Source organism: Oncorhynchus masou, chromosome 30 (assembly GCF_036934945.1).
Source record: "Oncorhynchus masou masou isolate Uvic2021 chromosome 30, UVic_Omas_1.1, whole genome shotgun sequence".
NCBI lineage: Eukaryota > Metazoa > Chordata > Actinopteri > Salmoniformes > Salmonidae > Oncorhynchus > Oncorhynchus masou.
This window is the reverse complement of record NC_088241.1, coordinates 71,917,910-71,930,898: the sequence shown is the minus strand read 5'-3', so window position 1 is coordinate 71,930,898 and position 12,989 is coordinate 71,917,910. Positions and strand designations below refer to the sequence as shown.

The 12,989-nt window shown below is 42.6% G+C and overlaps 1 protein-coding gene across 2 annotated transcripts; it reads right to left on the bottom strand.

Annotated features, from left to right (window-relative positions):
* Positions 1-1,701: 1,701 nt before the first annotated feature.
* Positions 1,702-12,206, bottom strand: mix23 (mitochondrial matrix import factor 23). Of its 2 annotated transcripts, none has more exons than XM_064949715.1 (5): positions 12,100-12,206; positions 6,536-6,661; positions 3,359-3,505; positions 2,135-2,194; positions 1,702-2,010 (listed from the first exon to the last, which is right to left on the bottom strand). In XM_064949715.1, exons 1-5 carry the CDS (start codon positions 12,148-12,150, stop codon positions 1,960-1,962), a joined length of 435 nt encoding a protein of 144 aa, XP_064805787.1. In that variant the 5' UTR covers positions 12,151-12,206; the 3' UTR covers positions 1,702-1,959. The 2 variants fall into 2 exon arrangements, with proteins under 2 accessions (XP_064805787.1, XP_064805788.1); XM_064949716.1 differs by lacking the exon at positions 12,100-12,206 and adding an exon at positions 6,761-6,915.
* Between the last annotated feature and the right edge of the window lie 783 nt (positions 12,207-12,989).

The following is a 12,989-nucleotide window of genomic DNA, read 5'->3' as shown; positions in this document are numbered from 1 at the left end:
CTTGTTAATTCCATGTGTTGTTTGTGTCGCACTGCTTTGCTTTATCTTGGCCAGGTCGCAGTTGTAAATGATAACTTGCTCTCAACTAGCTGACCTGGTTAAATAAAGGTTAAATATATATATATATTTTTTAAATCACCCCAACATGATGATGCTGCCACCCCGTGCTTCACGGTTGGGATGGTGTTCTTCAGCTTGCAAGCATCCCCCTTTTTCCTCCAAACATAATAATGGTCATTATGGCCAAACAGTTCTTTTTTTGTTTCATCAGACCAGAGGACATTTCTCCAAAAAGTACAAACTTTGTCCCCATGTGCAGTTGCAAACCGTTGTGTCTTTTTTTAATGGTGGTTTTGGAGCAGTGGCTTCTTCCTTGCTGAACGGCCTTTCAGGTTATGTCGATATACAGTCGGGCAAAAAAGTATTTTCATCATAGGTACACTTCAACTATGACAGACAAAATGAGAAAAAAAATCCAGAAAATCACATCGTAGGATTTTTAATGAATTTATTTGCAAATTATGGTGGAAAATAAGTACTTTTTTGCCCCACTGTAGGACTCGTTTTACTGTGGATATAGATACTTTTGTACCCGTTTCCTCCAGCATCTTCACAGGGTCCTTTGCTGTTGTTCTGGGATTGATTTGCACTTTTCGCACCAAAGTATGTTAATCTCTAGGAGACAGAACACATCTCCTTCCTGAGTGGTATGATGGCTGCTTGGTCCCATATTGTTTATACTTGCGTACTATTGTTCATTCAGATAAACATGGTACCTTCAGGCATTTGGAAATTGCTCCCAAGGATGAACCAGACTTGAGGTCTACAATTTTTGTTCTGAGGTCTTGGCTGATTTCTTTTGATTTTCCCATGATGTCAAGCAGAGGTTCTGAGTTTGAAGGTAGGCTGTGAAATACATCCACAGGTACACCTCCAATTGACTCAAATGATGTCAATTAGCCTATCAGAAGCTTCTAAAGCCATGACATTATTTTCTGAAATTTTCCAAGCTCTTTAAAAGGCAAAGTCAACTTAGTGTATGTCAACTTCTGACCCACTGGAATTGTGATACAGTGATTAAAAGTGAAATAATCTGTCTGTAAACAATTGTTGAAAAAATTACTTGTGTCATGCACAAAGTAGATGTCCTAACCGACTTGACAAAACTATAGTTTGTTAACAAAAAATTTGTGGTGTGGTTGAAAAACAAGTTTTATTGACTCCAACCTAAGTGTATGTAAACTTCCGACTTCAACTGTACAGTATATAACATTCTATCGGTTGCAAGAATTTTGTATAATCATTTCAATCCGGTGTCGTTTTGTGTATCAGTTCATAAACCATGTAATCAGTACATCGAAAATCTCCTCCCAACTATTTTGCAACATGTATGGCACAGCTGTCAATTTAAAAAAATTAAACTGGTGTACTCCATTCATCACAATTATCTTTAGCCAATTTTGGTCTTTAATGCAGGGCCGACAGAAGTTCCTTACCTTCTCAATTTTTGCAGTAATGCTGCAATCAGTTGGTTGTAATTTTAGATTGAGCAGACATTTCCACCCAGGTTTAATTGAAATTAATAGGAGCGTCTCATGCTCAGCAAGTCTAGTGTAGCAGGACATTAAGTTATGCCCCAACTGGGGAGGGGGGCATTGGAAAACACTTCATTGTTTAAAAAAAGAAGTCAGACACCAGAGGGCCATTGGAAAACACTTAATTGTTTAAAAAAATTCAAATAAAAACTACAATCATGAAAATAAACAGAGCAGATTGCTTGACAGAGGTGGCCTTGTTGTGAGGCAACACAGCGGTCCCCATGGATGATAACAGTGTGGTCGGCTGGAGGGCAGGGGTCCCTCAGGTCAAGTTCACGGATGACTCAATGGCTCGGTCTGGTTCTGATCCTGATGCAGCCACCTGGATCTGCAGCTATTCTCACCAGAGCAGCTCAGATAGTCACTTGACCGTAGGAGGCGTGTAGTGGGTCCGGCACCGTTCACTGAACACCTGAGGAAGGAACAGCACAGGAGGTCATTGAAGTGCATATATCTGTGTCTGTGTGAGAGATCCTGGGAGTGTGCTTGAGAGGTCAAACAGGCCATGAGATGAGAGGTCAGAGTGATGTTCTTACCTTCAGACTTCTGTCATTAACAACCTCTTCAACATTCAGCTCCGACCGCATGAGTTTTAACTGGAGGAGAAAAGACCAACAGACACTCAGACACACTACAACAAGGTAACACTGAAACCTGCTTCTAATACAGGCAAATACTGCCAACAACAGAAACCTGGAGACTATTGAGGACTAGTGTTAAGAATTCCAACTCTGAGTTAGCAGTTTTAGCAACCCTGAACTGGTAGTTTGTTCTGCTTGTCCATCACTCCTTATTTTCTTATTAGTGGTACCTACAAGTCACCTCACTTGTATCAGCCAATCACATTTCGCCATTCCCAGTGTGCCTCACTGAACCTCGCTGCTGCCGTCAGAGTGAGATCGTGGACAGAATGGACTGACTGTTTGACCTGTGTTTTAGGGCATCGAAGTGTCAGTACTGTTATTGCTTCTTTAGGTCATTACTTCATTGCTGTTAAGGGAGCCATTGTTATGGCAAACTTTACCATGTTAATAATGTTTACAAGGTATTTTCCTGTTCCATGTGCGTCATGTCATTTCTAGCTTGCTAGCCAAGATGTTAGCCAGCCATGCTAGCTCATTTATGCTGTGTGACACATGCCTCATTTAAGATATATATTATTCTATTTGGTTATGTTTATAGCCATTTATAACCTTTTTGACGCCTCAATCTACTGTGTAATGTATTTAGCATGTAGCCTCACTTAGCCTGTGTCTTTCCTCGTGTGTCTTTTCCACGTTAGTCGTGGTCTGGTGTTGGCATTTTAGCTAACATCTGCTGCATCCAAAATAGGGATTTTGCAAGGATCAAAAGCAAATAATCTTAGCGACTGTTCAAGCAACAATGAAAACAACATTGTATGCATATATAATTTAGTTGTTTTTATCTATAAAATATGTAGAGAATCTTATAAACCTAGCCTGGCTAGCTGGCTTCAACATAGTGTTGCATCTAATACCTGTTTTGCCCTATTGGTTAGAGCCTGTAAGTAAGTAAGTCACTGTAAGGTTATATTCAGCGTACGTGATAAATAAACTTGTGTTGTCAAAAAAATGGCAGCGGTCTACCGACATTACCATGGAGGGGTATAGCAGCGGGAAGATGTTTGGGGGTGGGGGCAGCTACGTGAAGGGCTGTAGCTTAGTATAGTGTAGTATAGGTCATGTATTAACTTGGTACAGTGTAGTGTGGATCATAGTGTAGTATAGGTAATGCATTACCTTAGTCTGTTCCTTCCTGAGTAGTTTGACAGTTGTCATGTTGTCTCCGTCCTTGGCCCTCTGCTCTCTCAGCTGGCCCACCACCTCAGAGGTCTGGGCTATACACGTCTTAATGGCTCGGTCTCTGCTCAGGTGGGCCTCCATCAGCTGCAACACAACACCACAAACACATCAGCAAACATAACACAAAATACACAAAAACACCAAACATGACACCACATATACACAACATCAAATACAACAAACACCACATACAGTTGAAGTCGGAAATTTACATAGCCAAATACATTTAAAATACATTCCTGACATTTATTCCTAGTAAAAATTCCCCGTCTTAGGTCAGTTAAAGTGGCGATTCTTATCTAAGAATGTGAAATGTCAGAATAGTAGTAGAGAGAATTATTTATTCAGCTTTTCTTTCTTTCATCACATTCCCAGTTGGTCAGAAGGTTACATACACTCAATTAGTATTTGGTAGCATTGCCTTTAAATTGTTTAACTTGGGTCAAACGTTTCGGGTAGCCTTCCACAAGCTTCCCACAATAAGTTGGGTGAATTTTGGCCCATTCCTCCTGACAGAGCTGGTGTAACAGTCAGGTTTGTCGGCCTCCTTGAAAACACACGTTTTCAGTTCTGCCCACATATGTTCCATAGAACTGAGGTCAGGGCTTTGTGATAGCCACTCCAATACCTTGACTTTGTTGTCCTTAAGCCATTTTGCCACAACTTTGGAGGTATGCTTTGGGTCATTGTCCATTTGGAAGACCCATTTGCGACCAAGCTTTAACTTCCTGACTGATGTCTTGAGATGTTGCTTCAATATATCCACATAATTTTCCATCCTCGTGAAGCCATCTATTTTGTGAAGTGCACCAGTCCCTCCTGCAGCAAAATACCCCCACAACATGATGCTGCCACCCCCGTGCTTCACTGTTGGGATGATGTTCTTTGGCTTGCAAGCCTCCTCCTTTTTCCTTCAAACATAACAATGGTCATTATAGCCAAACAGTTCTATTTTTGTTTCATCAGACCAGAGGACATTTCTCCAAAAAGTATGATCTTTGTCCCCATGTGCAGTTGCAAACTGTAGTCTGGCTTTTTTTATGCAGTTTTGGAGCAGTTGCTTCTTCCTTGCTGAGCGGTCTTTCAGGTTATGTCAATATAGGACTTGTTTTACTGTGGATATAGATACTTTTGTACCCGTTTCCTCCAGAATCTTCACAGGGTCCTTTGCTGTTGTTCTGGGATTGAGTTGCACTTTTCACACCAAAGTACGTTAATCTCTAGGAAACGGAATGCGTCTCCCTCCTGAGCGGTATGACGGCTGCGTGGTCCCTTGGTGTTTATACTTGCATAGTATTGTTTGTACAGATGAACGTGGTACCTTCAGGCATTTGGAAATTGCTCTAAAGGATGAACCAGACTTGTGGAGGTCTATAATTGTTTTTCTGAGGTCTCGGCTGATTTCTTTTGATTTTCCCATGATGTCAAGCAAAGAGGCACTATCACAAGCTTCTAATGCCATTATATTATTTTCTGTTTAAAAGCACAGTCAACTCAGTGTATGTAAACTTGTAACCTATTAGAATTGTGATACAGTGAATTATAAGTGAAATAATCTGTCTAAACAATTGTTGGAAAATTGTCATGCACAATGTAGATGTCATAACTAACTATAGTTTTGGCAAGTCGGTATACAAGAAATTTGTGGAGTGGTTGAAAAACGAGTTTTAATGACTCCAACCTAAGTAAGTGTATGTAAACTTCCGACTTCAACTGTACACAACACCACAAATACACAACAAACATAAAAAACAAAAATGACACCTCCACAAACACAGCACCACATAGACCGCCAACACCACAACAAACCAGAGGTTGACCGATTAATCGGAATGGCCAATGAATTAGGGCTGATTTCAAGTTCTCATAACAATCGGTAATCTGCATTTTTGGACACCAATCATGGCTGATTACATTGCACTCCACGAGGAGACTGCATGGCAGGCTGACTACCTGTTATGCGAGTACAGCAATCAATCATAACATAATCACTAGTTAACTACACATGGTTGATGATATTACTAGTTTATCTAGCTTGTCCTCGTTGCATAGAAATCGATGCTGTGCCTGTTAATTTATCATTGAATCATAGCCTACTTCGCCAAACAGGTGATTTAACAAGCGCATTCGCGAAAAAACCCACTGTACTTGCATCAATGTTTACCTAACAAACATCATCGCCTTTCTTAAAAATCAATACACAAGTATATATTTTTAAACCTGCATATTTAGTTAATATTGCCTGCCAACGTGAATTTATTTTAACTAGGGAAACGTTGTTACTTCTCTTGCATTCTGTGCAACAGAGTCAGGGTATATGCAGCAGTTTGGGCTGCCTGGCTCGTTGCGAACTGTGAAGACTATTTCTTCCTGACAAAGACAGCCAACTTCTACAAATGGGAGATGATTTAACAGAAGTGCATTTGCGAAAAAAGTATAATTGTTGCACGACTGTACCTAACCATAAACATCAATGACTTTCTTAAAATCAATACACAGAAGTATATTTTTTTAAACCTGCATATTTAGTTAAAAGAAATTAATGTTAGCAGGCAATATTAAACTAAGGAAATTGTGTCACTTCTCTTGCTTTCATTGCACGCAGAGTCAGGAAATATGCAACAGTTTGGGCCGCCTGGCTCGTTGTGAACTAATTTGCCAGAATTTTACGTAATTATGACATAACATTGAAAGTTGTGCAATGTAACAGGAATATTTAGACTTATGGCTGCCACCCGTTAGATAAAATACGGAACGGTTCCGTATTTCACTGAAAGAAAAAACGTTTTGTTTTCGAAATTATAGTTTCCGGATTTGACCATATTAATTTCCTGCCTAGCAACAGAGATGTATTGGCTAGTTGACTCCACCCAGTAGAGGGTATAAATATATATACTTGTGGAAACATATCTTTGTCTTTTCAGCTGTTTGACACAGTGGGTGAATAAATAATGAGCTTTTCTTAGTCATCCGTGAGTTTTACTCTGTTTATTTAGAATCTAGCACTATCCAATGTAAAGGCTACAGCATGCCAGATATCACAGGCTGGTGTGGAGGAGAGGTTAAAGGTATACTGTGTGGAGGGGGAGGTTAAAGGTTACAGCTGTGACTCACAGACTCATAGAGCTGTCTGCATGTCTGGGAGGCGTCCACTCTGCCTGAGAAGGAGACAGTCGGCACGGTGGTGTTGAGAGAATGGACAATACGGTCATCTATGTTACGCATCACCTTCAGAACATCCTGGGGGTTAGGGAGGGACAGACAGACAGATCGTTACTGACAGACAGACCTAGACAGTTTATTGACAGAGTTTACTGACAAAATAGACAGTCTACTGACAATATAGAAGAGTGCAGATCTTCTGAGAGGCCAACTGATGCCGAGACACTGTCCTTAGACCCAGGGGCGGACTGGCCATCTGGTACTTCGGGCATCTTTAGCTCAGTGGGCCTGTATAATTTGTTTTTTGTTGTTGTGCAAAATCATTATTTTCTGGCAAAACAAATTGGGGCTTCAAAGAAGAAAAAAAAAGTTGTGTTAGGGCTGATTTTTGGTCCCAGTCCACACTGCTTAGACCACAAGCAAAAGGTTGTCAAGCGCTAACTACATATGGGGTGTGAAACATCCATTGACCCTAGCTATCTCTTCTTTAAAAGCATGAATGAATGTGTAGAACTCATAGCTAACTGACATAGACATTAGGCTACATATTTAGCTAGCTAACTGTAACACAGTATTACGTGCGTAAACAATAGGTGTCACCTGACCCTTCTGTTATGCACATTGCACAATCTAAGCCAGGGGAAATAGTATGATTGCTAAAACAGCAGAGTACATTCACCATTCAATGCAAGTGAAGATATTGCCTGACATCAGACTGCGATACCTCTGGTTTATGCATTTCTGGTTCACAGTCAAATTAATGCCATACATTATTTTGCAAAATTTCCTCTCAAGCTCTAGAAGCCAGAATGTAGAATAAAATTACATTTGAACTTACTTTACGGGTTGTCCGTGTGGTTGGTCCTTTTGCAGGTAGGAAAATATCCACAGGAAAGTATAATTAAATAACCTGGTAGTGCATTCAGATTTCTAACACCTAAAGCATGTGCGGAACCATGTAAACACGTGCACCAGCTCGTCAAGTATGTGTGCATGTATTAAAAATCTGAACACACAACCAGCGCTTTGAAAAGCTGATATAATTATACTTTCCTGTGGATATACAGCATTGTCTCACATTCCTACCTGTATAAGGACCAACCACACAGACAACCGGTAAAGTACGTTAAAATATAATTTTCTTCAACATTCAGGCTTGTAGAGGTCGTGAATTAAATTCAAGTCAGGTATTCAGGCTATGGAAGAAGTAGAGTGAATTTGGCGTCACTAGCGAGGTTTCCATCCAATCTGTGACAGATTTTCATGCGAGTATTCTAAAATCCACATAAAGAAAATATGCAAATTTTACCAACAGTGGTGTGTTTCCACCAAACTGACTTGTGGATAAAAATCAGTGAGCGATGATGTAGTGCACACAACATTTTATTTTTTGCTTAAGTTTTCATGTATCGAATAACAATCTAAGAATACTACTACACTGGCTCCAATGCTCGTCGGATGTGGCAGGGCTTGCAAACGATAACGGACTTTTATTTTCCAACATAATTTGCAAATAAATTAATTAAAAATCCTACAATGTGATTTTATTTTCTCATTTTGTCTGTCATAGTTGAACGGTACCTATGATGAAAATTACAGGCCTCTCTCATCTTTTTAAGTGGGAGAACTTGCACAATTGGTGGCTGACTAAATACTTTTTTGCCCCACTAGTTTGCTGAGTAGAGTATTGGAAGCTATTTTGTAGATGACATCGCCGAAGTCGAGGATCGGTAGGATAGTCAGTTTTACTAGGGTATGTTTGGCGGCGTGAATGAAGGAGGCTTTGTTGCGAAATAGAAAGCCGACTCTAGATTTGATTTTGGATTGGAGATGTTTGATAGGAGTCTGGAAGGAGAGTTTACAGTCTAGCCAGACACCTAGGTACTTATAGATGTCCACATATTCTAGGTCGGAACCATCCAGGGTGGTGATGCTAGTCGGGCTTGCGGGTGCAGGCAGCGAATGGTTGAAAAGCATACATTTGGTTTTACTAGCGTTTAAGAGCAGTTGGAGGCCACGGAAGGAGTGTTGTATGACATTGAAGCTCGTTTGGAGGTTAGATAGCACAGTGTCCAAGGAAGGGCCAGGAGTATACAGAATGGTATCGTCTGCGTAGAGGTGGATCGGGGGATCGCCCGCAGCAAGAGAAACATCATTGATATATACAGAGAAAAGAGTCGGCCCGAGAATTGAACCCTGTGGTACCCCCATAGAGACTGCCAGAGGACTCGACAACATGCCCTCCGATTTGACACGCTGAACTCGGTCTGCAAAGTAGTTGGTGAACCAGGCAACGCAGTCATTAGAAAAACCGAGGCTACTGAGTCTGCCGATAAGAATATGGTGATTGACAAAGTCGAAAGCCTCGGAAATCAGATTGCACAGCGGAGAAGATACTGTGGGATTCGAGATGGTCAGTGATTTATTTGTTAACTTGGCTTTCGAAGACCTTAGATAGGCAGGGCAGGATGGATATAGGGCTGTAACAGTTTGGGTCCAGGGTGTCTCCCCCTTTGAAGAGGGGGATGACTGCGGCAGCTTTCCAATCCTTGGGGATCTCAGACGATACGAAAGAGAGGTTGAACAGGTTGGTAATAGGGGTTGCAACAATGGTGGCGGATAGTTTCAGAAATAGAGGGTCCAGATTGTCAAGCCCAGCTGATTTGTATGGGTCCAGGTTTTGCAGCTCTTTCAGAACATCTGCTATCAGGATTTGGGTAAAGGAGAAGCTGGGGAGGCTTGGGCGAGTAGCTGCAGGGGGAGGGAGGGGGGTTCTGCATTTTTTGAACGGAGCATGCTTATCTAAGATGGTGAGGAAGTTATGACCAGGCACCCTCAACTGACAGGATGAGGTCAATATCCCTCCAGGATACCCGGGCCAGGTCGGTTAGAATTGCCTGCTCACAGAAGTGTTTTAGGGAGCGTTTGACAGTGATGAGGGGTGGTAGTTTGACCGCGGACCCGTAGCGGATACAGGCAATGAGGCAGTGATCGCTGAGATTCTGATTGAAGACAGAGGAGGTGTATTTGGAAGGCAAGTTGGTCAGGATAATGTCTGAGGGTGCCCATGTTTACGGATTTAGGGTTGTACCTGGTGGGTTCCTTGATAATTTGTGTGAGATTGAGGGCACTACAAAGGGAAGCACAGCCATGAGCTGCCCAGTGACAAGCCTACCAGACGAGCTAAATGACTTCTATGCTCGTTTCGAGACATGCAACATTGAGGCATTCATGAGAGCACCAGCTGTTCTAGACGACTGTGTGATCATGCTTGCCAATTTGAGTAAGACCTTTAAACAGGTCATCATTCACAAGGCCGCAGGGCCAAATGGATTACCAGGACGTGGACTCTGAGCATGCGCCGACCATCTGTCAAATGTCTTCACTAACATTTTCAACCTGTCCCTGGCCGAGTCTCCAATACCTACATCTTTCAAGCAGACCACCACAGTCCCTGTGCCCAAGAACACCAAGGTAACCTGCCTAAATGACTTTCAACCCGTAGCACTCACATCTGTAGCCATGAAGTGCTTTGAAAGGCTGGTCATGGCTCATAACACTATCATCCCAGAAACCCTAGACTCATTCCAATTTGCATACCGCCCTAACAGATCCTCAACACGGTGGCCCCTCAGGGGTGCGTGCTTAGTACCCTCCTGCACTCCCTGTTCACCCATGACTGCATGACCAAGCACGACTCATTAAGTTTGTAGACAACAACAGTGGTAGGCCTGATCACTGACAATGATGAGACCGCCTCTAGGGAGGAGGTCAGAGGCCTGGAAGTGTGATGCCAAGACAACAACCTCTCCCACAACGTGATCAAGACATAGGAGAGGATTGTGGACGACAGGAAAAGGAGGGCCGAGCACGCCCCCATTCTCATCAACGGGGATGTAGTGGAGCAGGTTGAGATCTTCAAGTTCCTTGGTGTCCACATCACCAACAAATCATCATGGTCCAAACACACCAAGACAGTCGTGAAGAGGGCACAACAAAGCCTATTCCCCCTCAGGAAACTGAAGAGATCTGGAATGGGTCCTCAGATCCCCAAAACGTTTGACAGCTGCACCATCGAGAGCATCCTGACTGGTTGCATCACCACCTGGTATGGCAACTGCTCGGCCTCCGACCGCTACAGAGGGTAGAACGTAGGGCCCAGTACATCACTGGGGCCTCTATACCAGTTGGTGTCAGAGGAAGTCCCTAAAAATTGCCAAAGACTACAGCCACCCAAGTCATAGACTGTTCTATCTGCTAACACGCGTCAAGCGGTACCGGAGTGCCAAGTCTTGGTCCAAAAGAATTCTGAACAGCTTCTACCCCCAAACCGTAATACTGCTGAATAGCTAATCTGCATTAACCCCAACCCTTTTTTTGCATGCTGCTGCTACTCGCTGTTTTATCTTTGCATAGTCACTTTACCCCTACCTACGTGTACATATTACCTCAGTTACCTCGACTAACCTGTATCCCCACACATTGACTTGGTACTGGTTCCCCCTGTATATAGCCTCCTTATTGTTATTTGAACTCTTCATTTTCATTCTTAAAACGGCACTCTTGGTTAAGGGCTTGTAAGTCAGCATTTGACAGTATTCGGCACATGTGAGAAATAAAATTTGATTTGATTGTTGTCAAGCTTTACCGCATCAAAATTGGAGTTGTCTGTCCGGGGCAGGGATGGCTATCCACCGGGCTGCCAAGGTTAGTCAGGTGGACATGTTCATGTGCCAAGCCATGGAGGACTGCGGGACAGGGATGTTTTTTGTTTTTAGGAGAATACCACGAGTATTTCTATTCTTATCTACCAAGGTGCATGGTGTACCTCGGCAGACCCTGGCGGACAGGCTGAGTGGCCAGGTGACCAATGGTTGTCGCAGTGGATCCCCCACATTGCTTGCACCAGAGGAGGCAAATTCTGTTGCAGCACTGTATCTACTGCACCAGCCATAGCGACCGGAACAGGCAGAAGGTGCTGGCTCTCAGGGGCACAAAACATGCAGCACAGAAAAGGAAAACCTCCACCAGCAACCTGTCACGGCACCACCCTCAGGTACGTTTATATTTGTATTCAGTATAGTAAACACTTCGGAGAGGAGGTTAGTCTCTCTTTTTTTTAAACAATTAAATAGATATTGTAATTGAACACAATTGTATGGTGGCCAATAACTGGGGACCGTATGCCGATACGGGATGTATTTTATTTGCTAAACCGCTTATCAAAAAAGCTGATAATATTAGTCCACTGAAATGTCAAGCATGCTAATTGCTAACCGGTTAGCTAACATTTTTTGATCGCAAGATAATACCGTTGAAAATAATATATTTCTTAAACGTTGTTGAATATACCGATAATACGGGGTTGCACAAGTTTGAGAGCTAGGTCCATACAGGTGTCACTCATTCAATCCGATCACGACACAGAGCTTCACAATTATCCGTGTTTATCGGTTGTCGTGAATGTCATACTAAAATGCTATTCATGGAATACAAAAAGATGACACCAGTATTACCTGAAACATTGAAAAGTCCTCACAGTTTAAAGTTCCGTCGGACGCCGCCATTGTGGACTACAAGGTCCTCCCGCGGGTCCTACATGCGCCACACGTGAAATACGTGCCCTGTCCGATTGCCTGAACATAATAAGCACATCCAAATGATAAAAACGATATTTACTGAAATAACAAACCAATTAACATACAATATTACGATATGATAAAGAAATGTCCGTTCATAATTTCGCACCAAAGATTCGCCGAATTAACATGGCATTCAATTCTGAAAGGTGCCTCTTTCAAGCCCCATGTCAATGTACGGTACAGGTAGAACCGTGATTAAAAATAAGTGGCAAGAGTTGTGGAACAGGGAGAGTAAGTGAAGACACCTGTATAAGATCCAGGAAAAAGTGGGGACAGGGAGGTCCTCAGGCCGAGAGAGTAGGAAGGTAAGTGTAGTCACACGGCTGAGACGCACAACGCTAAATATTACATTGAAAGTGGTGACTGTAAAATGCACCTTGAAGTTGGTTGCCAACCGCCATATAAAATCCACAGAATAAGAAGAACAGAACAGGTACTAAGTTACCAGCTGAGCTCTGCCTGAAGTACCATCAAAGACACTGAATAGCATTGCTTAATTTTTAGAACATTTATGAAATATGTATTGTAATGAAACAGGCAGGGAGCAGGCCTCGATTCCTCCACCTTTTAAGCCCGAAGTCCAGCGCGCTGTCGACTGTGCCGCAAAAGCAACAGAGTCGATATCCGCGCATATAAACCCAGGGTCCTTATATCTTTGTATAACATGTTTTATTGAGCAGGCGATAGTAAGGCCTCCTGCGCTCATGTAGGGTCCTTCTTAATGCCCTGCAACGCATTTGTCCCTAGTTACCACAGCCACAAAG

Excerpts from the sequence above, each read along its gene's own strand:
- mix23 (XM_064949715.1), bottom strand. The coding sequence starts at position 12,150 with ATGGCGGCGTCCGACGGAACTTTAAACTGTGAGGACTTTTCAATGTTT. Across the intron at positions 3,506-6,535 it reads GCAGACAGCTCTATGAGTCT|CTGATGGAGGCCCACCTGAG; the intron begins GTGAGTCACAGC and ends GTTGTGTTGCAG. Across the intron at positions 2,195-3,358 it reads TCAGGAAGGAACAGACTAAG|TTAAAACTCATGCGGTCGGA; the intron begins GTAATGCATTAC and ends TTTCTCCTCCAG.